Source organism: Nothobranchius furzeri, chromosome 12 (genome assembly GCF_043380555.1).
Source record: "Nothobranchius furzeri strain GRZ-AD chromosome 12, NfurGRZ-RIMD1, whole genome shotgun sequence".
In the NCBI taxonomy this organism is placed as follows: domain Eukaryota; kingdom Metazoa; phylum Chordata; class Actinopteri; order Cyprinodontiformes; family Nothobranchiidae; genus Nothobranchius; species Nothobranchius furzeri.
Genome location: NC_091752.1, coordinates 1,021,087 through 1,048,926, shown reverse-complemented (window position 1 = coordinate 1,048,926; position 27,840 = coordinate 1,021,087). Strand labels below are relative to the sequence as shown.

The following is a 27,840-nucleotide window of genomic DNA, read 5'->3' as shown; positions in this document are numbered from 1 at the left end:
TCAGCTGTAAGTGATTCTTAAAGCGTGGCTGTCCTCTGGCTAGGATGTGGTTCTACATCGGGTGCACCAAACGGTGACTTCTTTTATAAATTAAAGCATGCCCAGCTTTTAGAATAGCCCTTTATTTGTGAAATGAAGATGGATGAATGTGTAGAAAGAACCCCTCAGTCTGCTTCTTGACTTCCCACCGGCTTTGGGCATTTTCACTGGTGTGAGCACTGAACTTCAAAACCCCCGACTTTTTCTCCCCCACGCTTTCTATATTTACTTGTTTTGTTATTTGAGTTCATTTTGTCTCCTTTTGTCCTGAAAAAGGCTGTAAATCCTGCAAGCCGTGTGCACAGGCAACCTCTAAAAGTGTGCACCTAGGCAGAAATACTGACAAGCCCGCAGTAGCACTGCTTTCCATAATAGCAAAGCAGTAGTAATGGCCCAGTTAATGAACAACATACTGTTACAATTAGGCAAAGCAATGGAGATCTGGCAAGATTTGCTGTTTTGTCTCACCAGACACTTGATTTAATAATTTCATGCTTTGGTGTCACAGTCCTGGTTTCCTCAGAGGCGAGGCAGTCATTCCATAAAAGAGGAGAATCTTTCTATTCAGCATCCCGAATGCAGCTGTTTGTTAGCATGAGTAAAATAATTTGGCGCGACTAAATCTGTGCCAGGATTAATCGACATCTTCTAAAGAAATGAGATTTCCTTTTCACAATTTCCCCTTTTGCTTTACACAAACACCACTCTGGATAAGAACCCTCTGAGCAACGGAAAATAAAGAATGTGATGTTTTGTGCGTAGCTTTGGATGAGAATACAATTCTAACCTTAGCTGGCCATTTTAAAGCGTTTAAAAAAAGCTGTTGAGACTAATTCTCAAAGGAACTCAGCCCTTCCAGAAGCGCTGTCATAAGTTGTTTAGGAAAAGGTGATCAAACCTGCAGGCAACCCCCCCCCCCCCCCCAAAAAAAAACAACTCTCATTCAATCAAACCTGCACATGTTCTGATCAGTCATCTGGATTTAATTCTAGGAGATACTTCAGGCTCGTGCTTTTTCTCTATTCATCACCAGAGTTTAATTCCACCGGCTTTTACATTTTATCCTTCACTGTTTGACTCTGTTGAAAGTTTAGATTCATCTGTTTTGAGAGCAGACTTGAACCTACTGATGGAAAGAGCCAAAAGCACATGTAGGGGCGGTGAGTTCCAGACTTTAGGGGCAGCATGAGAGAAGGCATGCCTCCCCGTGATTTGTAGCGAACTTTCAGAACAACCAGCAGCAGGTAATCAGCTGATCGAAGAGGACGATTATTTATATGGCTGAGCCTGGCCAGCTTACAGCAGGAAGCTTATTTCAGCAGCTTTTATTATCTTAATGGGATTGCCAATAACCAGGCACATTGATCATTTAGTGTAGAACTTTTATTGATTTGAAGAAAGCCTTTGATGCATTCGATCACAACATACTTATATCAAAAGTGGAGAAGTATGGTATAAGGGAGACAGCTCTCAATTGGCTAAAAAGGTATTTGAGTAACAGAGCTCAGTATGTCCAGTTGGGTTATCACAAGTCTAGCTGTCTCGAAGTTGACTGTGGAGTTCCGCAAGGGTCTGTACTTAGCCCTAAGTTATTTGTTTTATATATAAGTGATATCTACACAGCTTCAGATTTATTTAAATTTATTATGTTTGCTGATGAAACAAATATTTTGTGTTCAGCAGAAGATATACAGCAACTTGTACAAACGGTCCAGAAAGAGTTGAGTAAGCTTAAGAATTGGTTTGACGAAAAAAAAACTGTCGTTAAATGTCAGCAAAACAAAGTTTATGTTATTTGGAAATAAAATAAATAGTAAAGAGATCCATTTGACTGTTAATGAAATAGCCATTGAAAGAGTGTATGAAATTAAGTTTTTGGGGATATTGATTGATCATAAGCTCTGTTGGAAGCCATACATAGAATATGTGTGTTCTAAATTAGCCAGAAGCATTGGGATAGTAAATAAAACAAGGTATTCTCTACCACAGAAAGTACTACACACACTTTATTGTACAAGGATTCTACCATACTTATCATATTGTGTTGAAGTATGTGGTAATACTTATAAATCTAATTTATTAAAGATTTGTGTTCTCCAAAAAAGAGTGGTAAGGATAATTACTAATTCTAGATATTGAGATCATACAACTCCATTATTTTATAATTTCGGATTACTCAAATTTTTTGACTTAATTCAATTTAAAACTGCCCTAGTACCGTATAGGGCCATGATGGGTAAACTACTGGGTAATTTGCAAAGGATGTTTAAAACTCATGAAGAGGGTTATGAATTGAGAGGCGTTAAAAACTTCATTTTTCCATTATACCGAACAACTATGAAAAGTATGTGTGTATCTGTGTGTGGTATCACACTGTGGAACAAACTTGATGTGACTTTAAAATTATGTAAAAACATTGGATCATTTAAAATGTTGTATAAACAACTTATAATTGACTCATACATAAATAGTAAGTGATAAAAATGGTAATTGGTAGCAAATGGAATATTTTATTTTTGTTGTTTATTAGTTTTGTTTTCCTTTTCTGTAGATTCATGTGAACAATTGTTTTGTAACTGTATTTTTATGTAGCAAGGTGAAGATAGAACGACCTGCATGAAGAAAAAGTTTATTTCTTTCAAATTTGCTAATGTGAGCAAATGTGGTTTATTAACTGAATTGGGGCTGGACTAGATAAGCTTTTGCTTCTTCCAGTTCCCTCTCAAACGGTTTTATGTTACTGTATGTTTTGTATTGTTTTCTTCAACAGCATATGTTAATCGTATTCCACATTTTTTATTTTTTTACGCACCAGGAATATGGAGGAGTGCATATGCAATTTCATGTTTTCAATGGTTTGACATAAATAAATAAATAAGTATTAGGCCTCACATAATGAATACAAAACTTCTTCAAATAAATGTAAAGCCGTTCAAATTGATGCAAAAGCCATTTGAAACGAGCACTGTTCCTGAACCTCTGCTGGTGCTAAGCCTTCCCAGTATTTCTCTACCAACATGGAACGTTTCGATTGGTCCGACCTAAACCTAGCTGAGTCTACAGTGAAACGTGGCTAGACTCGGCTACGGTTTGTCTGCATTTCTAGGCTACAGATAAAGTACATAAAAATCATATTTGCAAGGCTTCATTTTGCCTGTTTTCCCTCATGCTTTACTGTTGAGTGGGAAGATCGTCCTGTTTAAAACTAGACTAAAACAGACCACTAGTAGCACATCATTCACCTTATTTAGTCTCCACCGTATCTCTGCAGAAAACTGATCAAAAAGCTGTAGTCCTTGTTCCAACCCCATGTTGAGCTATAACTGATTATCTTTTATCCAATGTTCCCTCTCGGAAAATCCACTTCAACTCAAAGCATCTCATCGGGACCACATGGCTTCACGGCTGTTGCCCCAGTGTATGGGAATGATGCACTGACTGGACATCCTTATGAGATGGATTTCTCCTGTGTTGACATAAGTGACTGTGTGCTTACTGAAGGGCTTAGGGAATGTGGACTCATTATACACAAAAGACCTTTTGTCAGTGGGACTATAATAGAAACAAGACGAGGTTCTGTTGACCATAATCGGCAGCGAGTTGTGTGAAAAGTTACTGATGGATATGATTTTTATTGGGTATTATTGAGTTATTTTAAACACCCTTAAATCAGACAAATCTGTGCAAACAACTGCGACTAGTGAACTACATCCATTTACTAAAACAGACCTATTCTGACCCAGATGTGCCAGAAGTTGTTTCAGTACTATTTATTTCATACTACATAGCTGTATATTGCAGGAATATAATGTATTTAGTAGATCATCCATGGCAGTTGTGGAATTAAAATCATACATTTATGTAATCTTTGCTGCTAAAAGAACAAAGATGTTATTAATTTCCTTTCATCTGTAGGAGAAATGGTTTTTGTTAATAAAAAGGGAGCAGGAGATGCTTTAAGTATCCTATAAGTACAGAGGTGGTTAATGTAGGAGGGTTCAGAGGGGTTGCAGATATAGACAAGCTGATGATTTGTTGCGATGCATGGGGAAGCGCATCGAAACCTGACTTGGAGGTAAAGCGACCTCAAACAAACTGCATTTGTTTAACCTCGCTCAGCTGTGGCGCTATAATGGGATGATGGCTTCTGCCATTAGCATGATGAAATGGACAAATAAGTGACTTTAGTTAAACCCACTCGAGTAGGGGCTGCAATTTTGCTGGCCTTTGATGCATCAGTTGGCAGTGGCAACAGTTTTATCTCTTTAATAGAATCTCAGTCCCCCCTGTGCGCACAAACAAAGCAGATTAAAGTTTCCAATAAGGCATAGACTATGTTGTGATGCCACTGAATTCCCAGTGTTGTGTCTGGTTTGGTGGGTTTGTCTGAAGATGCCTGGGGGAGCTGCTGACAAAACTGGTGCTGCAGAGCTGTGTGTTGTTTAGGAACTGGGATGCTAAGACACATAGATAACAACATGGGGTAAACATCAGGAAAGCACTATTTATCTGTAACAACGTCATATCGGTCCAATAAGTGAAGCTGGGTAAATATTAACAACCAATATTTCTTTCCATGTTGTTGCTGTTTGCATGTGTGTTTCAGGAGGGGACGGGTGGTCACATGGTAGTTGTTTAGTCATGTGACAGTAATGGTGACAGAGTGCAGTATTGTGCAGGTGTGTGTGAAGTAGAGAACCAACGTAGGTGGTGTGAACACTTTTACAATGTGTCAAATAAAGGGAATCTATGTAATATTGGTAAATATTCGTTATTGGCGATAACAGCGGTGTTAAAGTGATGGTGTGTATTTTTCCTGGCAAGAGGGGGCAGTAGGTACCCAAATTGTTGCACACAACCAGTATTTTTGTGTTGGAGCAAAACCTTACTAATGGATGCCCATTAGGGTCAAAAAGCCCTGGGAGTGCAAACTTCAGCAAAATAACACGCACATCAGACTTCCTTTCATCATTGGCAACAAGTGAAGAGGTAAACGTGTAAAACAACATTTAAGAATGGAGGAAGTTTTGTAACCGTTTCTTACAAATCAGTAAATGCATTTTGTCCTCACGGGCTCCCGTAGAAGGAAACATGGCGCCTCGTGATTTTTATCTTGAGAGGCGCTTTAGAAATGATATTTTCTTCTTCTTCTTCTTCGTCATTCAGAGACTTAGGCCCAATCTCAATACTGGCACTTGGACCCTCGCACCCTTCATTTGCGCGTTCCCGGCCAGGGGTGCGAATGCGTAGGGTGTCCTGATTCTCAAGTGCAGAAGTTGACCACGCCCCCACTGCACCCTTAATCTGCACTTCACCCAAGTCCGCAGCGATGGTATTACCCACAAGCCAGTGCTGCGGGAGAAAAGGCTTAAGTTCCTTGTCTCAAAATATGTATTTTCTAATGAAATTAGTTCATTTTAGGATGATTATTTGATGCTCTAAAACTTTTAGACAAAGCAGCAATAAATGTAAATTTATTTGAAATAATAGCTTTATTGTTTGTTTGAAAGTTGTTTATAAAGGTTTTTGAAAAACGTTTCACAGCAACCAGCATCACGGCATGCGTTGCAGTCGATGGCGCAATGCTCCATGCCTCAATTCGGCAATTATTTGCACACTTGTGTTCGCACTCGAACCCTACTGCACACTTTCTCCAAGTGCACTTTGCTGAAGTCTGCAGGGTGCAGTGTGAGTATTGAGATTGGGCCTTAGACCCGCTCCCATGTATTTTAGACCTGATTTTTGTGGTTATGTGTTACAAAGCTGCCAAAATATTTCAACAACTGGGCCTCATTTCATTCATTTTCAACAACATTTTGATGGATATTTCCAGAAACTAATGGTAAAAACCTCACATTCTCTGTTTAACCTCAAATATTGATATCAGCCCAAATTTTCATCTTGGTGCTGTTCATCTCTGCAAGTTGGTGTTAAAAGTAGATGGACGCTGGAGTTGAGGCTGGGCGATATGGTCTCAAACCAATATCATGATGTACATCTTTTCTCCTCTGATGACAAATGGACAATAACAACCCGTACAGCTGCAGGTAGAGGGAGTGGCGGCAGTGGTAGATCCAGTCTCGGAAAAACAAACAAAAAGCCCTCAACAACTGTTTGGCAACATTTTGGATTTGGTCACTTCCACCAGCTGCTCCCGCTGCTCCCGCCCACTGCTTCAACATTTGAATCATCCTCCATTTCCTCACCGTCTTTTCCTTCTTGTTACAGACCAGATGAGGTAGTCACGTGGCTCTGAACGGAACATTGGGAAACCTGCATACACCTTCATTATTTTCTCCATATGCATAAAACATACATGGGTAAAATTATGTTGGTATTGGACATAAATGTCAGTATTGGCAAAAGTTTTCATAGCTCACTGGGGTTTATTTTGGTTTTGTGGCATCAAACAAACAAGGTTGCTGGATGCAGTAAATCAAAACTCAAAAGCTGTCAGGTGAAGGAAACACAAACTGGAGACTAGACAATGTTATGTGCTTAAAGAGAATTATTTTTCATCTTCTTGAGTTAATCAGGCACCACATGGCCATCTTCCAGCCATAGGAGTCTCCAGGGGCTAAGCCTCATTGTTAACAGATTGCATGATTATATTACAGTTGATAGAAGTAAATGTATCCCGTCGTAGAGGATGCATGACAAGGTAGGGAATGCTGTTTAACCATATAAATCTGTTGGTGCAGAATAGGAAACAAGTCCTGATGGGCGTTGCAGCGCATTAGCAAAGATGTAGTAAATCTGGCTAAATACCACATGTTTATGCTTGGGGCTATAGGGTAGGGCTGCTCGATTATGGCAAAAATAATAATCACGATTATGGTGACTGAAATTGAGATCACGATTATTTAGGACGATTTTTCAATTTATGTTGATTTCAATTGTTTTTATTCAGTCATAAAATTGCTCAGGGCACAATCAGGACAAAATTAAATAAGAAACAAGATGATCACTAAAATAACTCCTGATTCCCAGTATAAAAAGACCAATATACTTATAGCTCATAGTTTATGACCCAAGGGCTGTAGACCTTGGTTTAACTCATTTAAGTCTAACCAGTACAGACCCAAATACCAATATCTTGCAAATACTGACAGCAAGAATTATACAGTGGCATTTATAACAAATAAATGCAAATAAATTGATGTTCACAAAATGTTGCATAACATTTATTGAGTCGTGTCAAGGTGCTGTAGGAGAGTGCACTAGCACCGTGTCCTCAGAGAGATTAGTTATTAGTTATCAGCGTGAGGAACTTATTTCTACCTTATTTATAAACTGTTATTTACAAGTCCATCAGTTAATGTAATAATTGTCCCAACCACAGCTGCACCCCCCACCCCCCAACCCGGTCTCACAGCAATCAGGGGCAAGCTGCACGTGTGTTTAGCGCGCCGCACGCGCACATTTAGCTGTTTTTAGCGGCTCAGGAGTCCGCAGGTGCGGTGTGTGTGTCACTCACTCTGGTTACTCCAACAGGGAGCAGGGCGGCTCCGAGAGCTGTCTGTAGCGACTGACACATCACTACATCATTCCCTTTCCTAATGTCCTGAAGAACGGTCCGGAGTGCAGGCGGAGTGTTTAGCTAACCTGCAGCAGGAAATGTCGACGACAGTTATCCAGAAAGTAGCTAAGGGTTACCAGAGATGTTTCTGAGGTGTTCGCTAGGTACTTTTAGGATTAAAAAGTCAAGAAGGGGGTCTGAAAAGCTGTTGGAAATAGCGTCAAAGTCGCTAAGTTGGCAACACTGTGGAGGAGCGCTTCATTTGTAACTCAGGGCAGCGCAAGCGGGAGGAGCAAATAATCGGCTTGTTTTGTTTTTTATAATCGTTCAAAACTCAGATCGTAATCGTGATTAAAATTCGATTAATTGAGCAGCCCTACTATAGGGCCAAAAATCTGTCTTTTACACATCTGCTAAGAAGTTTGAACACTAAACAGCCTCATTTGTTTAAAATGTCTAATTCAGACTTCCTTCCGCAGCTTCAAAGAAGGGTCACAGTCAAAGGTTCAGAAGGAATTCTTGTCCTTTATGTTTTACTCGAGTGATTAACCTAAGAAAATCGTGTTGAATGCAAGCAACTAAACCTAAAAACAGGTGATTTTATTTTAATATTTGCACTAGTGTAAAAGCTTTAGGTAATGGTGTCTCTAATGTAACGTCAGCTACTGTTTTAGACCAGGTCTGCTGCAGGGTTGAGAGGATTGGGAACCAGTTAAATGATTTAAAGAAGAAAAATATGTCACAAGAACGTTTGTATGTTTGTAAATTCATTTAACCACAAATTCTTTTTTAAAATCGAGGCTTTAAATAAAATAATTCTAAACAGTTCCAGTGAATGCTGCGTTTTTGTTCGTTCCCCATTTAAAGCTGCAGGATTGGGAATGTGTGTATAATTAGTCGGTTTGTACCTCACTGCAAATATAATTCTCTTGTGACCCAATAAACAAGATTTGATCACAGCTAATGTTCTGGAGAGTGCAGCATGAGCCTTTGAGAATAATTTCACGCGATCATTTCAAAATGCAAATCCTTCTCCGTGCGTTAGAAATACTTTTTCTATTGTCTCGGTTAATATGACTAATTGTCATCTCACAGATCTGGTTGAATATTTCATGAATTACAAATTTAAGCGCTGAAGCAGAGGACATAATCAGGATGTGTAAAATATCTACATCTACTGCGTTTTGTAGATTTCACAGAGCAGATCAACTTAAAAACAAGTTGGATCTTGAATCTTTTGTCATGTTTAGAGTGAAAAGTGACCCGTTTTTGTGTGTTTTGTGTTTAAATTAGTTCTATAGTAAAATGGCCCGTATTTGATACAGTGCCTTCTAGAGTCCTGGAACCCCCCAAGGCGCTTTACAGCACAATCAGTCATTCACCCATTCACACACACATTCACACACTGGTGGGGATGAGCTACAATGTAGCCACAGCTGCCCTGGGGCGCACTGACAGAGGTGAGGTTGCCGAGCACTGGCGCCACCGGTCCCTCCGACCACCACCAGCAGGCAAGGTGGGTTAAGTGTCTTGCCCAAGGACACAACGACAGCGACAGACTGAGCGGGGCTCGAACCTGCAACCTTCCGATTGCAAGGCGAGCACTTAGCTCCTGTGCCACCGTCGCCCCGTTCTATAAATGTTTATGTCATACTGCAAGATGTTTTCAGCTGCAGTTTTTTTTCTTTGAGCTTCTCCGGTTGTATTCACAAACCTGACGGAGTGATTATCTTTCACAATGAATAAGCACACATATCACTCATTAATTGATTTCACTTTGAACCGGTGTAATGTGAACACAAGAAGGATAATGTGTCTTAATTGATTCTGTAAGCATGTTGTACTTCTCTGTCTCCCTTGTATGTTGATGGAATGAAGACCTTAAAAGAGCTGTGTGTTCGTTTCAATCCCGAAGACAATTTAATTAACTGTTGGCCAATTAATGACTCCTGCTGCTGAAATTAATGAAGAGGCATGTCAGTGCAGGTCAGCTGGATTGGAAGAGCGACAGAAGGTCAGGTGGTATTTGCAGCCATTCTGTTGTGAATTATACTTTTCTATGACTGATATTTGTAAATTGAGCTCATTAGGGACATGACTCTCAAGAGAGTGTTAACAGAGACAATTATATCTAAAATATTCAATTAATTACTTCAAAATTAAACATGCATTTCACTGTGAGCCTCTGGGGTGTGAAAACAACAAACGGCAGACGCCGCTGTTCCATCAGTCCCTGTGTAGGAAAGGGATTTCCTCATTGGTCTTAGGGAGCTGATGAAGCCTTCCAGATGCTTCTCTTAGATACTGCTGTAAGATTTGTCAACGTAAAGGAACATATGTAGATTGTGTGGTTTGGGATTTAACAACTTATTATTATTTTCTTTGTAGATTTTATTAAAAATAGCTATGGGAAGCTAGGTTTGGTAAGTTGAAAGCCTTACGTGTCTAAAATCAACTGATGAACTCGAGTAGAAAGCCCAGAACACCAGTTGGGGAGTGCATTGAGAAGGTCCAGCTGGTAGAAGGCCATTGTGATGGAAACCAGGGAATAAATGTGTTCTTACAAAAAGTAGACAAGAATGACGTTTCAAAATAATGTAAAAACAGGGTAAAATAATCAACACGTTGTTTTTTCTTTTTAATGTTGGAAAAGGCAATCAGAGAAGGCTTTAGAGCTGAATAAAATACAGCTGACGCAGATACTCTTAGCTAAAAATCGCAGTTTGCATAAAACTGTAAGAATTATTAATGGTCAGCAGGCTGGGTTGAATGGGCCCAATCTGTGCTGTTTATGGAAATATCTTTGTCCATAGTATTCTAGAAAGAAAAACTCAAATACTTGCACTACACCACTATATGGCAAGGATGTCCACATCAGTGAGGAATCAAAATCCAGACGAAGAACATTAGGGTTGGTTCAAGATTCTCCCAAAAATGCATCATTCTTCAATATTACCTACAATTTCACTTATTTAAATTTATAATTCAAATTGAAGTCGAACAAAATTAGTATAAACAATACAAAGATAAAAAAGAATGCATAAACTGCTCTATTTATTTTAATGGCACAAAGTAATAATGGGCCTGTATGAAAATAGCAGCTCTGTTAATGATTTTTTTAACTGCACCAAAAAGTCTTTAAATACTCAGTTTTAGAAACTTTTTAAAACACTTCTGGTGGAAAAGATTGCGTGCATCAAGTAGAGAAAACATCTAAGGAGATTACAGAAATGACTAAAACTGGGTTAAGAACACATTATTTTATTTTTTTTATTATTAAAATCTGGTCTGATGAGTCCGGGTGGACCCTGTTCCAGAGTGACGGTGCATCAGGGTAAGAAGAGAGGCAGATGAAGTGATGCACCCATCATGCCTAGTGGCTACTGTACAAGCCTGTGGTGGCAGTGCTATGATCTGGGGTTGCTGCAGTTGGTCAGGTCTAGGTTCAGCAACAGGAAGTGCTTTAAGAATGAGGTCAGCTGACTACCTGAATATCCTGAATGACCATGTTACTCCATCTTCCCTGATGGCGCGGCCATCGTCCAAGATGACAATGCTAGGATACATCGGGCTCAAATAGTGAAAGAGGGGTTCAGGGTCCAGACCTTAACCCTACTGAGAATCATTGGGATGTGTTGGAGAAGGCTTTGTGCTGCGGTCAGACTCTACCATCATCAATGCATACCATACCATACCAACTCTATTTCTATAGCACAATTTAAGACACGGCGTGAGAGCTGACCAAAGTGCTGAACAGGCAGGATCAATAAAAACAAAAAGAAGAAAAAACACAACAATAAAAACTATAAAATCATGATTCAATGTCATGAATCACTGTCTAAAGGCAAAGTCATAAAAGTAGGTTTTTAAACAAGATTTAAAATCAGGCAGAGAGGCTGCCAGCCTAACTGTAATAGGCAGTGAGGTCCAGAGCATGGGGCAGCATGGACAAACGCACATTCACCCCGTGATTTGTAGGACATCTGGGGAATGCAAAGCAGTAGACGGTCAGCTGACGTCAACATACGAGTAGCCACATAGGGAGTCAGCAGGTCGGACCGATAAGGAGGAGCTAGGTGGTGTAGGGCTTTAAAAACAAACATCAATATCTTAAAATGCACACGAAATGTGATGGGGAGCCAGTGAAGATGCTCCAGGACTGGTGTAATATGGCTTTATCGACTTTTGTTTTTAAAAAACCTATCAGCGGCATTTTGGACAACCTGCAACCGGTTCAGGACAGAGACAGGAGTTCCAACTAATAGTGCGTTAGCGTAGTCCAAGCGAGAGGTGACGAAAGCGTGGATGACTGATTACAAGTGGTTCCTCTTTAAGATCTAGAATCTGCAAGATTTTGGTGAGACATTAATGCAACACTGGATGGAAATTATTCTGGTGACGTTGCAGAAGCTTATCAAAACAATGCCACAGCGAATGTGTGCTGTAATCCAGGCTAAAATATTAGAGTGTGTGACCCTTTTTATTTGTTTTGTTGGAAACCTTTTTGGGCCGGGCAGTGTAACTGAGACTATTCTTCTATGGTCTTTTAGCAAAACTTCTAAAAATTTCACAGCGGAGGAAAAATGTTTACTAATTCATGCACATTTTGACTTGTTATTGGTTTGATTCATTAATGTTACACATGCAGATTGGCTTCACAATCTCTGTAATATGTTTAGCTCTCAAGCTGTGCCAACACACGGAGTGCCACTTTGTACGAGCAACCAGGTTTTGCACTCGTCCCAAAAACCGTGTATGCTTCAGGTTGGGATGTGTTGGGAAGCCAAGTAAAGCAACATGCCACGAGGAGCGCCTGGCCTCCCTCTGAGAATCCATTATGGTAAACTAGGTTTAGGCTCTTACTCTGAACACCAGCTGGTGTCTCAATCACAACCGTCTGGTGTGTCTTTGTCAACATATGTAGTTGTTAACACTTTCCTTTTTATGATGGATTTTTGCCTTTTATAGATGAAGCCAGGAACACATTGTGTAGAGTTTTAAAAGGTTTACACATATTGAGAATTAAAATTCTTGGGTTACGGCGGTGACGGAAGATGGACGATGGATTCACTAACAGACTTAAACCCTTATGTGTGACACCACTCAAAATACCACAGGTATCGTTAATCGTTGCAGTTTCTCCTCCACCTAAAAGCAAGTTGTTTTTATGCCTTCAAAAACAAACCTTAGCTCAATCTGAACTCTCAAACTTTTTATTTATATTCACCCCACCCACCCCCCCAAGTCAATGTCACACAGCCTTGTGGGAGCTGCCACATCTCGCTGTTAAATTGCTTTTCATTTACCTCATCCAAGTGAGCACCACGAGTTATAGAAAGTAATTTCATGTGGTTGATTCTGTTGAGTGCTGAAAAGATGCTATTAGAAAACTAACCCTTAATATTACATCTCATTTCTCTTCTTATCTGATCCTCAGAAACATCTTACTGAATTTATTTCAACCTTGTATCCTTAACGTAATCGTAAATTTTAATAGAAACGCTTTTCAAAACGTTTTTTAATCTCAGTTGGTCATTTGTGTGTTTTTGTCTTTGAATAGAAATGTTTAGGAGGCAACGCTGATTTCCCACATGAGCAGCTTAGACTTACTGAAATTAATCTGGCCTCACTTTAAAGCTCGTCTCCTAAACATAATCTTTCATCTTAAGAAAGTAAAGAACAAGCTGACTGAGAAACGGTTTTTTACGTGTTATATCTGAAGTACAGTTGGTCACTCAAAGTTTCACACGCAGGCTGAACATGAAGTTAGTTCTACCTCTATTTCCTGCATTAGCTGCCAAAAGCAAAACACACGGGGACTCGTTTGGTGACAAAAAGCCACACGATGGGTCTCACTCTGTAAATTAGCTTTCATGGACTCATTCTTGGCTCGTGTTGTTGGTTTAGAGTCCAGGAAATGGCAGAGAACGTCTCGGCAAGTAGAACATAACCGTTAGCATTAGCACCTCGACCACACAGCATAACTCCTTCAGACTTGTGTTATTTGTGGAGCTCAAACATCAGCATTGTAGAGCAAATGGAGGCAGTGGTGTAGTTGTGTTGCCGTTAGCCAATCAGAGGTGAGAGGAGAGTAAGCCTCCATTCATTATCTGCCCCCCTCTTTCACAATAGAGACCACAGCCAATCTACTGCAGAATGAGTGAAGGAGCACTTTAAAATCTAAGGAGTGTTTATGTGCACTGGTTGTTTTGTAGGGATGTTCTAGGCGAGAACGTTGGTGCACAAAGAGGAACCATAGAGAACGAAGTGGGGCTGTGCCATATACTGCCAAATGGTGCAAGTGGAAGTCTCTTGGTTCCTTTTTGGATCATTCAGCCTCACATTTTAACCACTTTTCTTCCTCTTGTGTAGTAGTTTAATAATCAAGCCACTCTCACAAATTTCCTCTCGGTGTTTTGTTTGCAGGCAAACATCGAGGTCGAGTCTGGGCTTCGTTAACGAGATGTGCTCAATTGCAATCAGCTAGAAACTTTTTCTTCCGATAACTTACCCTCTGATTAAACAGATTCTGCTTACAGCCTAGTTGGAAAGCTCAAGGTTTCACATTTTGCTCTTGTGTTTTTTTTTTCAATTGGCAAACTTTTCTGGATCTCTGACTGTGTCCCACGAGCAACGCAAAAGGCAGACAACCCCAGGAAGACAAATTCATTAACAGTTAGCCCAAGTAAAAAAACGCAGGATGCTAAAACGATTAGAAGAAGCAAATGATGTAATTATTAGTTTTTCTCAGTCTGTTTTATACAAAATTCACCAAGTTTCAAATAATACAATTTTCTGATGAGTTGTACAACAAACATAAAAACTAGTGGCAAAACAGACATAGTCTGACACATATGGTCATTTAATCTTCCGGAGGATGAGAGGAAACGAGACATTTGCTTTACAGTAAACTATACTGAGTGATGGCAGAGCTGCAAACATCATTTGTTGGAGTTGTAGAGTGTGATGCCATCGATTTATTTGCACATTTATGATGAGGAGCCAGCCTCCTCTCAGCCAGGGCCGCAGCGCGCGGCCAGGAGGTAGAAGATGGATACCAGGAAGATGCACACCCCAGACACTACAAAATGAGCAAACTGGCACTTTACAGATACGCCTCAGCGTAACCTCCATGTTTTATAAATGAGACGAGTCTCGCTCACTGCCAGAGAACGAGAGCTCCTCTAAGGGTGGTACCATAAAGGCCTCTCGGTAAAATGAGATGGTGCGTAATGAGTGCTTATCGCTGAACGTTTCACCAACTTTATTTTACACAAGCCAGAAGGAAAAGGCAAAGAAAGCTTGAGAGATTATTGAAGCTTTTATTTCATTAGCCAGCACGTCATATTGATCAGAGAGGACCGGAAATGCTCTGGTGCTTTGATTCACCCGGCAACTAAAGTGAGGGCACCACCAAAAAAAGGGATCAAGTCTATACGTATGATCCTGTCTACACCACTAATAATGTGCTTTTCCACAAGCAGCTTACATGTTTTTGATTTGGTGACGTTCTGTTTATCAACCCTCTCAGATCTCATGATTTATGCATACAGCTGTGTTTTATGTGTTTTATTATTTGAAATTCAAATGCAGCCAGAATTGAAATCTGTTAATTTTACTATTTGCAATTTGAAATATGTAGATTTTGTCCCTGAGCCACTTTTCTTGCCTGGATGAATAAACTACATTAAACCTCGCAAGAGCCCCGTCAGTCCAAACTGATGACATCCTTTTTTTGTTTTTTTGTTTTTGAGTGTTGGGCTGCAGCTTATAATGGCAAAATATTTCATAAAATAAACTCCTATACTAAATGATATCACTTCTGCAGCTATGGGACATTTAAACGATGTGGTTCACTGTAAAAAACACCTTTTTAATGCACACGTTCCGCCGCCGTTTCTCACCAGTATCAGCTGAGCGAGGGCTCTAGCTTCGTTGCGTTGTTTGTGTCAGCGGACACGGTAGGGTCGGGGAGGGGGCCGGGGCATGATGCTTAGCCTGGCGGGCCGCCAGGCTTATAAAGCGCTGGGGGAAACCCTGCATGTTATGTTGTTCTGTTTCTTTTTGAAAAGCGGTCATTTAGCTTTTCTGTTATTTATTTAAGAAATGATGGTTTTCTTTTTTGTCACTATATCCAAAAGGGTTCAAATGAAGGCAACTTCTTGAGACGTTTCTCTGAGGAGGAGCGGAGGAGCTCTGAGGAGCTTTGTCAGTTCTGAGAAGCGAAACGTCTTCAAGACACCAAAGAAGTCCAGTTGCCTTCATCTGAACCCTTTTGGATTACCATGACCTGGATGACTGGGAAGCATTTTTAGTAAGAGATGAATGAAAGGAGTGGGAATGAGAATGAATTCTAGGATGTAATGATGATGAAAGTGAATATTTTTGAAAATGATTTACTGCTGCTGCAATAATTACAGAATAAAATAAAAACTAGGATTTAGTTATTGTTTTGTTCAGGCTCTTAGCATTTAGCTCCTCCACTGCTACCTTAGTACAATTGCCAATTCTTTAGCAGCCCATCTGTCTGTGGTGATGATGCAAGGGAAGACTGATATTTTGATCAGCATCGGCCCTTAAACTGTTGTCCCAGAGTCCGGTGTGAGGGGGCTGGTGTCACACAGCCCAGGCTCCAGGGGGAGAAAGACAAGAGCCGCTGGCCCCATCATCGCTTTATAAATGCCTTAGGCCATCGAGTAAACATGCACCGCAGCCCTTCCTATCAGAGTAACTCAATAGCTCTCTCCACAACACCCTTCAATGTCTCAACACCTCTCCTCGGTTCAAAAACACCTCACACTAGTTAGCTCCCCAGGATGTTGACCTGGCAGGTCAGGTCATCACTTCGAGACAAAGAGATTCTTATCGGTCCAGCCACTCACCTCCAGCCCCGCCCCCTCGCACGGTGAGCGATGACTTCTCTGTAACTTAATATCAGTGATATCATCAAGGTGCTTCTTTACCCTTCTCTCAGGAGTCGGAGAGGTGTTGTGAAAAAATGCTATCAGGCACTTGGCTGACAGAGGACCCCTCCAGGGAGCGTTGGTTAGTTTGGTGCCATTAAGTGGTTTGTAATACAAGACAGAGAGACTGACCGAAGCCAAGAGGGAGGCAGAGGCTGCTGAGGGACGATGGTGAATGAAGAGATGAATGCTCCAGAACCCGTTTTCCTCTTTTCTCCACCCAGGAGTTCGGTGGCTAGGAGGAAGTTACAAACTGGCCTCCTTTTTAAGGTTGATTAGCATTTTTGGTGTATTGCTTACTTTAGCTTTCTAATTTGTTTGTTCCAGTGAGGACAATGCTGGTTTATTTAGCCCATTGTATTACGATATTTAAAACAAATGGTGAATATATAGAAGGAAATAAAAGCAAAGCAAACACCGACAGTGAAGAAAGCTTTAGGAATGTCAGCACGGTAATCTAATGAAACTTAGCTGTAATTGGAGGAAAGTGTTAACATGCCTCACTATACCAGATAATAACCCAGCTCTTAAAGTTGGGGCTCTAGCAACTGGGGTTTGGTCTTAACTGGGTTATATAAACAGGACAAGATGGCTGGATCACCTGAGCACCCTGATTGTTAAGCTAACGCTGCCTTGCATAAAACATATTCACCTAGACTTCAGTTAAGTCTTACAGTTACTTGGATTATTTTCCCTTGTGCTGCCACTCAGAAGGAATTACTCCATCATTTACACAAATTATAACATTTTAATAGACTTTTAGGTTGTGGGTACGTTGATTAAAGTAGGGGCACATTTTCTGTCTGAAAACTTAAAGTAATATGTTTCTGTTATCTTGCAACAATTAAAAACGTAACATTTAATATTTTCTAGTCATATTTGTGCCGTGATGCTTCCTCTGTGCATCGTCTCTGTAGATCGGGCCCATCCACATTCAGTCCCGGAGAGTATACTCATGAAGTTTTCATGAGGGGTGAAATAATTTGATCCCTCGATGCTTGGCTATTACCCCTTGTATTGTGGTGTCAACATGCATCAAGAATGTGGGTAGAGAAGATGTCTGCAGCTCGAGCAAAGTCAGGACAAACCTTTGCAAACTTATGTCAGAAATGTTGTTTTTTATAGCAATTAGTCGTTGATGTGGGACGAGATTCCTCCAATTTACATAATATTAAACATGTTCAAGTCGTTGGAGGATGGATCCTGTGGTTGTCAAGTTGGGATTTATTGTTAGATCAAAACAAGTTGATCAAGTTCACAATGACTCATCTCAATGAATCATTCCACTTTTTGTAGTCCGGACAGAGAGAATGTCCAATATCCAGTTTCCTTATCAGCGATCACAACGGAGAGCTATAATCAACGGGCCAGTTGACAGGACTCGTTACATCCACATTTGTTGATTTAGGTTTCCATTTCTTTGCTTAATGGCTTTCTTCAGGCGACAAAACACCTTTTATACTATTCAGTGTAATTATATTATCAGGTTGTGTCTGCTAAACGCTCAACGGTCACAATTAACCTCATTTTTCTTGTAGAGTTTAGAAAATGCTTATAAAGGGGGGGGGGGGGGGGGAACAGCAGCATAATACAGAGGTGTTGGGATTAGAGTATTACACCATTTATGGCTGAATCCATCAAATTAATCTGATTATGTTTGGATTCAGCACATTTAAAATGCAATGCAAAGCATTAAAATACCCTTCCACAAATACCAGATACGCAAATACTCGCAATTTAGACCAGGTGCAAAACTGATAGTAATTAAAAAACAACCTCCAGACAGCAGATGTGCCTAAAGGTCTGTTTCAGTGACTCAGCACAGAGAAGCAAAATGCTTTTTCTGAATTAAAGGTGCAATAAGTAAAGAAGATATTCAATGGTCAAACTTTCTCACTATCGTTCTGAGTTTCACGGCAGTTGGACCGATCAGCACCAGAAGATTTCAGCTGACAAGCGAAGACGTGTCTTACGCAGTAATTTGATGAATAGACAAGTACATTGCCATATCTGGGGTTAACACTCTTGGGTGTTTTACGGTAGCGAGCATTTACTACACTTACTACGGTATTAGAGGAAGTGTGGTTGTTTGAACAGCTTGCTGTTATAGTTGTGAATGACTAAAGTAAGTAAAACGTCACAATTGACTCATTATTCACTTCACACACACAATTGAGTGTAATATCGATTTGTTGACAACTGGAAAAAGTAGCTTGAGATATTTTTAGAGCAGGCTATTTACTTCTAATTCACCCATAGCATTGTTAGCTCAATGTTAGCCTCTAGCCTGCTTCGCCCGATATTGGAGTAAAAGCTCTGGCTTTTTAGGGTAACAAGAAAACACTTCTGGGTCTCTCCTGTTTACTGGCTCCAGTTTTTAAACAACTCTGGAGCTTTTTGTCTGCCGTCGTCGAATGCTGGTGCTGCAGCGTTAGCTCAGTGCAGACCTTACTGGCTCACCGATTGCAAACAGTAATTCAGTCCCTCTTGGTTTTATTTTTATTTATTTATTTTGACAGTAGAAAAACTGACAACACCCCAGCCAGCTTTTATTTTCCTACCAGAGGAGTTATACATCAAAAGCAAAGAATTGGCACTCGATTTGTAAACCTGCCTACATTAGCTGATAATGAACACGGTTTTTTGGTTGTGCACCAGAGGTGGGGTGACCTGAATATAGATCTGGCTCTTTAACGGAGGTGACTAGACACATTTCAGCTGTATAATAAAGGTTTTCCTTTTGGACAGCACAGTTTTCTAACTGTGGAAGTCTGCCCAGATGGTGTCCGGCCACATAAAGATTACCAGTCTGTTACTAGATAGCTATTTGCCTTGAAGAATTATTCTGTAAGTAATGCTGTGTAATCCCTCCCTTCACCATGACATTTGCCTTCCTTTGCTCACAATCCCTCTGACACCTGTCAGTCTCCAAAACCTCCAACCAAAGACGGCTTTGTGGGGGATGGGCAGAGAGCAGCAATGGGCCGTTCAGTCAGGTTTTAAATGAAAGTTTCTGCTTTCAACAACGACACACATTTACACATTACAACCTTGTTTTTTATTATCCAGGATCCCTGTGGGTCCTGTTGTTTGACCACCCCCCTACCCAGATGGTTCGTCCATCCCTACTCGGAACAAAATGAAACAGGAACTCCGAGACATATGGCTCATCTCTTGTGAATGCTCTAAGCAGAGACTGGAGGACGAGCTGGACATGCGTCATTGTTCCCTGCATGAGTGCACCTCTTTGATTTGGTTCTAGCACCAAACCCATCCACACATTGGAGGACTGTCTGAGGTTAAGCTCTTTAAAACAGATGGTTGAAAGCTGCTCGGCTCTCTGGGTTAAATACCTTCGTTATTTGCTCAGGTACCCTAAGTGGTGTTTGCGGTTTACAGAAAGCTCTAGATTTTGGGGTCAAACTGTTGACTAGATGAGTGTTTATGAATACTTTGGCGCCTCAAATTAACCTTCGCCTCCACGTTTTTGGTACTCCAAGGGCCCGAAAGCCGCATTTGAAGTAAATCCACAAAAATACGTGAGAGAACTCATTGTTCTCCCATCAAATACCACCTATAGTGTTATGGAATTGAAAAAAAGAACTGACCACAGGGAATTGTGGGAAGGCATCTCCTTTTCAGAGGAGAGAGGAGCATGGAAGAGTGAGCACCTTAGAGAGCAAGAATGGGAGTTAGTTAAGGGGGTTAGTGCACCGGGGAGGGGGGACGTCACGGAGGGCGTGGATGGACTTTACACATACCGGCCTTAAAGGAGGATTTTGAAGGAACTCCTCCACGTCCTCTGCTTCAGTGCCTCTCATTGCAAACACCATTGTCATTCACACAGCAGAAAAAACGAATGGACAGCTGGGCTTTGGAGCAGCCGGTCACTGGGAATGAGATGGGCCGAGTCAAGCTGCTGTAGAGGGAAAACGGCGAGATGAGGATGATTATTATCAAGCCTCATTTAACATTTAGTTTCCCTTGAACAATAATTGCATTTTGCAAGTTCAGTCCATTTAACATTCAACTAGAACTTATTTCTTTCATGTTTTACTCTCTGAGCTGTTTGCTGCTTGGAAATTGACGCGTTAGAAATATCCCTGTAATAATGAATGTCTAGAATAAATCATAATTAGAATGTTTGTGTGTCCGCAGGGATTCTTATTGTCCTCATTTATCTTTTACTGTCCCTCTATGTCTAATACGAGTTGTATTTGAAAGTAAGCATGTAATACAAGAGGTGCTTATACCGCGATCAAAGCCCACACCAGAGGCCGATGGGAATGAAGCCAGAGCGCCGTCCGTTGTGGAACATGCATCACTGTCCGGCGTGGTCCTCACTAGATTGGAAAAGGTCGAGTGGGAGAAGTAAAACGTTATCTGAAGAGTTCTCTGCCTGATAAATTAGAAAAAAATAGCTTCATGAATTTTAAATAGCTTTCTGTGTGTCGGCCTGCAGTTTTAAAAGACCAGAGGTTTTAAAAAATAACATTACAGGCTGATGGAAGGAATCTGCATATATTAGCATTAATTCTGATTCACGTTAATTTGCCTGCTTCTCAGGGAGAGGTGCGTTTACAGTCACTGGGTGTTTTGACTTCCTTCTTCCATGCAGCTTTTATTTTTAGAACAAAATTCTCGTTTAGTCGTTTTCTTTTAATCTCAGGTCCTTTAATGTGTTTGGAGTTTGAAATCTCTATTCCTGCTCTTTGATTTGGATGCTTTAAAAATGTTATCTTACTTCCTCTCCTGCAAAGCAAAGTCCTGGCTTGGTTCTAGGCAAGGCAGCTTTATTTGTATAGTGCTTTTCATACACAGATGCAATTCACTGTTCTTTCCATTGGCGAGGTTAACATGAACATTAACACGTGACAGCATAAATACATTTAGGTCCAGTTAAATCAGAGAAAAGTTAAAGGGTGAGCAGTTACAGTGCAGAAGGTGCAGCATAAGAATCATTCACTCAAAGGCTGATGAATACATGAAAGTTTTCAATTTGGATTTAAAAGTAATTAGAGTCGGGGCACATCTGAGGTCATAAGGAAACTGATAGCATCTGTGTGCAGCGTAGTAGCTAAAAGAAAGAAAACAATCTTTTATATAGCGCCTCTAAAGATAAAAATCACGAGGTGCTTCACAATAACAAAAAAAAAAAAAAAAGAAAATATATATAGCAGCTTTTTAAAGGAGACCACTGAGTCCACTGATCTCAGGCTCAGGGGGAGAGAGGTCCAGAGTCTGGGGGCCACAGCAGCAGATGATCTGTCACCTTTGACCTTTAGCCTGGTGCTGCACAACCAGTAGGCTTTGATCACTGGACCTCAGGGACCTGCTGGTGGTGTAGGGACTAAGAAGATCACCAATGTAAGATGGTGCTTGTCCATGTAAGGCCCTGTAGACCAGAACCAGGATCTTGAAATGAACCCTGAAGTTGACTGGCAGCCAGTGAAGCTGGAGGAGAAGCGGGGTGATGTGGGTGTGTTTGGAGCTTCACTCTGTTTGGTTTTGACCCGGGGTTCTACCAGCTGACTGCTTCCTATGGATCTCAGAGCCCTGCTCGGTGTATCTAAAGGAAGGAGATCTGACACGTATTCTGGCCCCATGCCAGTACTTAGATAGTGATTCTGTAGTTTCCTGGTAACAAGTGATTTAAGAATTAGTTTTATGTTGGTCATGTTTGTCTGTGTGTGTCCTGATGTATGAAGCTCATTACCGTTTTTGCTACCTAAAATTTGTTTTTGAAATTAGACCAAAGAAGCCATAACTTTATGCCTGGAAATCTAGACAAACCTCAACAGTAGCAAAAGATTTTTCTCTGCTGGTTTGTCTAGTCATGTAGCCTTAGCAGGTTGACCAATTTTAGGTCCAGCTAATGACATCACTCTATATTTGTAAAAACGCATGGGTGGACCTAGCGCCAGAGCTGCCACGGTGAAAACAACTACAAAGATGGCGTTGACTCAGGAACGGAGCACGTTCAAAATAGTTTTGGTATTAACCTTAGACGATTTAGACTTGGGCTTTTTGAAACATGAGCAGACAGTGGTACTTAAAGGGACTATATGGAAGTTTGACAGCCAAAGCATGTATAGAAATATTAAATGTCTTCTTCATACATTCTCCTGCAATGCCCTGGTCCTGTAGAATGAGCCCTGGCATTTTTACTGTGATTGCCTGTTTTTCTGTAAAATCACAGAAAAAGAGAGATGCTCGGGTCGAGCAGGCTGCTTCATGCGCGTTCACGCTCAGGCATCGCCCGTAGCATTTGCTATCCGTAGCTTTAGCAGCAGAGAGAGAGGCAGTGCCACTTTGTCGCTGTTCCTAACGCCTAGTGACAAAGCTAGCTACATTTCTGAGGCCCCTTAGCTACTTTCTGTAGAACTTTCTTCTAGATATTTCCTGCTAATTAGCAACAAAATAGCCATTTTCACTCCGAACCGTTCTTTGGTTTGACGTTGTTTCAGCTGTCATCAAGGATATAAATGCTACAGATACAGATCACATCATTGGCGCTTTAGCTCACCTAGTAAGACGTCGGACTCTCGTGCTGAAGACCTGGGTTCGATTCTGGATGTGAATGTAGTTAGTTTAGAGTTTATTTTTTACATTAATGGTATATTTTTTTACAGTAAGACGCCCAAATTTTTATTTGAGACTCGCTGAACGACATTGAATTCACAGATAAAAAAGATGTGGGTTCAACTTTCATTTTGGAACAATTTTTCAAGCAAGGGAAGGGAATGATCTGAGCATGCAGGAGGACTGACCCATCATAAACCTTTGTCGGCTGTGCTGAAGAGAAAGGTACAGAAACAAATTAATTAATTAATTAGCTGCATGTTCTCCTGTCCTCTGTCCTCCGAGCCACGCACGCACGCACGCACGCACGCACGCACACACACACACACACACACACACACACACACACACACACACACACGGGACTGTCTCAGCTGTTATTTTCGTTAAGGAGTGTGCACGTACAGCATGCGTGCCTCGTGCACGAGCCTACTATTGAAGCTGCCGTTACGCTTTTGGCCTGAGGGGGCAATCGCGAGCATAAAAATTGAAAACTCCGTAAAGTCCCTTTAAGGTCTTTATTTTAAAAAACATCCATCCATCCGTCTGTCCGTCCGTCCGTCCGGGACCAAGTTTTGGATTGACAGCTCGAGTAGAACCTCCAGATCTCCTCTCCAGCTCATCGTGGCATTCCCAGGCAAACTGTCCAATGCAATCTGTAGCGAGTCATGGATCTATTCTGAATGTCTCGTCTCACTGGGATATATGTGTAATTCCTCTAACCTGTGCTGGTTCCTTTTGATGCAGAGGAGCAGCAACTCTGCTCAGACATCCACCATTTGTTGGTGGTGTTTCTTTGGTCATTACTCATAACTTGGAACCAAATGTGAGAATCAGAATATTGGTCGGTATCACAGCAAATAAGTACAGCATCTACATCACTGCAGGTGAATCTTCTGCTCCATTCTACCCTCTCCCTTGAACAAGACCCCATGATGCTTGAACTCCTCCACATGGAACAGCAGCTCACCCCCAGCTAGAGTTGGCTTACCACCCTTTTCCACTTAAGGACCGTTGCCTCAGACTCAGAGGTGCATGCTAAGTTTATGCTAGGCCTTTAATTTAAATTTCTCGTATACTTTGCCTCTCATTTACCTTCTTAATGGAAGGTGCTAATTAGATCTGTTACTGGGGCACACATTAAAAGTAAAGTAGATCACATTTGAATTGTTTCTGATTAAAGATGCTGAAACTCTGCTAACCTGCTGAGATGGGTTTGCAAACACACGAGCTCAGCCGTAAACTCTGAATATAACATATTACAGTTAATTTTCTTTAAAGAACGTGCGCTGTGGCGTGGAAAATCACTTGTGTGTGTAACCGTTGTGACACCAGGAGGGAGGAGGTCAATGGTTATGAGACGAAGATGAAAGTACTTATTTCTGCTTACCTGAGTCTCCTCAGAAACAGTTTTCATCCTAATAGTTATATTTAGATTGCTCAGGGGTCTCATTTATCAAACATGGCGTAGAATCCTTACTAAAACCGTACTTAAGCTCAGCAAAAAAAAAAGTACTTACGCCAAGCAGGTGTGTGGTCTATCAAACATGGAGGACACACAGCTGCACGCAATCTCCGCTTCATAAACCGGAGACTAGCGAGAATGTTTCTCAGCTGCATTTTAGTCACATCCCGCCCTCACCACGCCCACTTGCTGCCATAAATAGTCAATGCAAAGGGCCTTGTGGATCTCATGCATATACATAAGCCAGCCGTTGCAGCGCTCCACCAATGACATGGCGACCGTAGATCAAGGCAGATGAAGGAAGCACAAGTTGAGGTACCTGTGGGTGAGGTGGAGAAATGAAAGGAAGTGCTTTTGCAAAACAAATGAGAGAAAATCCACGGAGTGGCACAGCGTTGCTGAAGCCGTCAATGCTGAGTTCTTCAGAGAGATCTGTGGTGGATATTAAAAAATGATCCAATCAGGATTCGATCCCCAGACTCCCGGGTGAAAGTCACGCACGTTAACCAGTCAGCCAAACAGAGATCTGCCCTGTACAAGTAGCCAGGGCGCATGACCAATCAGGTCACAGTGACAGGACACACACTGTCACACACGCATGATGTTCTGTCTCAATCTGTCCCCCTGCTGATATTCTGTATTCTGCAATTCAGGCTGTGTGTGTGTGTGTGTGTGTGTATGTGGGGGGGGGGTCTTGTTCTGTGTGATAACGAAGCGGTACAAGTGATAACGCTGCAGGATTTCATAATTTTATCCGCAGTTTTCCGACCCTGTTTCGTGCGTAAGCAAGCTTGATAAATGAGGCTCCGGGTCTTTAATCTAACTTGGCAGACTTTATTTAAATCTATGTAAATGTTTTGACTCTATTTAATTTGAGAGTATTTTTTTTGTCTGCAACTCTAGAAGGATTTCATACTCTATATGAATAAACAGCTTTGAAATGACACGAAACAGCAGTTTATATTTTACAGAGTCAAAACAAAACACATTACCCAGTAATTACTGTAAATGCTTTGTTGTGTTTATGTTTTTCTCGAAGGAAGCAGCACTTCCTTTGTTTAATTTTTAAAGAGTCGGAGTTCCTGTGTTTCTCCGTCCGACACATTGTGTAACATTTCATCAGAGGGTTTCACGAGCAAACTTCGGACACGCCGCCTGCATCCTTAAACTTTTAACGAGATCTTTTAATAATGAGAAAGCTGATTTACTTTTTATGGAACATTTTAAAACACGCGACTCTGAAATGTTCAGAAAATCTGCATAAAGATTTCTGCAAAGGCAGCGGTGAGTTAAATATGATAAAAGGTCTTTTGAAGTGTTGCGTGAGAGGTGTTTTCAGAAACACTCTTAATGCTCCTGAATCATTCATAAATCCACTTTATGCACCAGTTTATTCAACTAATAAAAAAAGGGACGTTTATTTCATTTCCTTAGTGACATAAAATTTTAAAACATTTTGGATTAAACTCGTGGATTTGCTTCGACTCCCATTTAAACCTTTTATTTTATGTGTTTTTTTTTTACTTTTGCTTGAGAGCCACAGTAAACCCTGACACGTTTTATTTTTATCTGGTAATTCCATAAGACAGTCCATATTGATCTTCCTGACTGATGCAGGCCCACAAGGTTTTCATTACAGACCGTCCAGCTTATTTTGAGGCCTTTTAGTTTAGCTGGAACTCCATCTCTTTTAGAGGAATACTCGGATAATAACTATTTTAGGGGACATAACATTTCTTTATTGAACTCCGGGTTTTTTTAACAGCCGACTGAACTCCAAGAACTTGTTGATGAGCAGGTACAGAACATGCTGTAATGGCACTCTGCACATTATGTATTAAATCAAACGCAGCGAGTTTGTTATTTTGATTCAATTAATATTTTAGACTATTACGGGATGGATACCGGGAAATGATTATGACATTTTAGGGAGCTGTTGACCTGAGTTTACCTCTTGAGCTAAGAGCTCACTTCCTGTTTTCTAAAGCTTGGTTTATGCTTGACGCGTCCGCGAGGTTTGCACAGCTCCGCGCGGCAAAATGGCGTCATTTTAACAACCACGCCCCTCCACCGCGCCTCCGCACGGCCCTAACCTTCCGCACCGTGCACCTAGGAAAATTTCTAACCACGCGGACGATTGGACGCGGAAAAACATGGCGGACTGGCAAGAACTAGTATGGCAGAGGTTGGTAAATACAGACATTTGTATGATTCAGCTCTCAGAGATCACCGTGATCAACATGTAGTTAATAATTCTTGGAGAGAAATAGCTCGCACTGTCGGAAAAGACAAGGACGCTGTTAAAAATGCTGGAATGCCATGTTGTAAACAGTGATTTCTACTTCTACTATGGTGTAGTGTTGGATGCATGCCGTAGAGCTCCATGCTGCCCCCTACAATATTGGCTCACCGCAGAGACGAGCCGCATGAACCATAAACGCTGCGAGTTGTGAAGCGTGTTCCATCCGCGAGCCGCATCACCAAGCGGGAAGTAAACGCGTCAAGCATAAACCAAGCTTAACAGCTGCAGCTAACGGCAACTACCGGGAATAAGTTCAGCTACCTCCTGACTGCGCTGTTTGGTTGAACTCCTGAAACGCTGACAGAAGCGTAACATGATTATTTGTTTTTCAATTTCTAATTACTGCACTGGAGAATGTGGAAAAAGTTCACAACTCGTGTTCAATAGTAATCAGGTGCTGCTTTTACAAAACACAAATGTGTTCCAACAAAATCGGTGTCTGCAGAGTTGGAAGAAAAGTGATGAGCAAACCGTTTGTTTTGCAGCTTTAGTCCTAAAATAAAATAAATTCTTCCAACATCATTTCCCAACATGTGCCAGTGATTGGTGTCATGACTCAAGCGAGAAGGATGACGCTGATCTCAACAACCGTACGTATTTTAACGATCATCACATAAAACAAGAAGGATTACATTAGAGCCTGCTGTGGTTTTCCTAGTCATACGATCACACTACCTGCTTGTTTCTTTACTTTTATCATCCAAGCATAAACTGACATGTTGACCAAATAAAAGTATTTCTACTCTGTAGTAAACTCATCTCTGCTCTCTGCTTGTTTGACCACGTGGCGTTCATGACATTCTCTGTAGACCGTAACATTCAGCGGGAGAAGAACGTCCATGTTTCTGATCAGCAGAAACTCTGAATGATCCAGTCGTGTGTGTAAATACAAGCTGCATGGTTTGTGAAAACGCAGCAGTGTTTTAAAATGGAACGCTAGCTTGTAGAGCTCAAAGAAAACCAGAAATAA

The 27,840-nt window shown here is 41.1% G+C and overlaps 1 protein-coding gene across 5 annotated transcripts in view; it reads left to right on the top strand.

Moving 5' to 3' along the window:
* Positions 1-27,840, top strand: part of macrod2 (mono-ADP ribosylhydrolase 2) — a 652,663-nt gene that overhangs the window by 19,049 nt on the left and 605,774 nt on the right. The window contains exon 1 of one of the 5 annotated variants that reach the window (XM_070542127.1): positions 25,233-25,852. The exons of the other annotated variants lie outside the window; for them this stretch is intronic. Within the exon in view, the coding sequence (XP_070398228.1) occupies positions 25,759-25,852 (94 nt within the window). The 5' untranslated portion in view covers positions 25,233-25,758. Of the gene's footprint in view, positions 1-25,232; positions 25,853-27,840 lie in introns of those variants that run through there. 5 annotated transcript variants of the gene reach the window in all.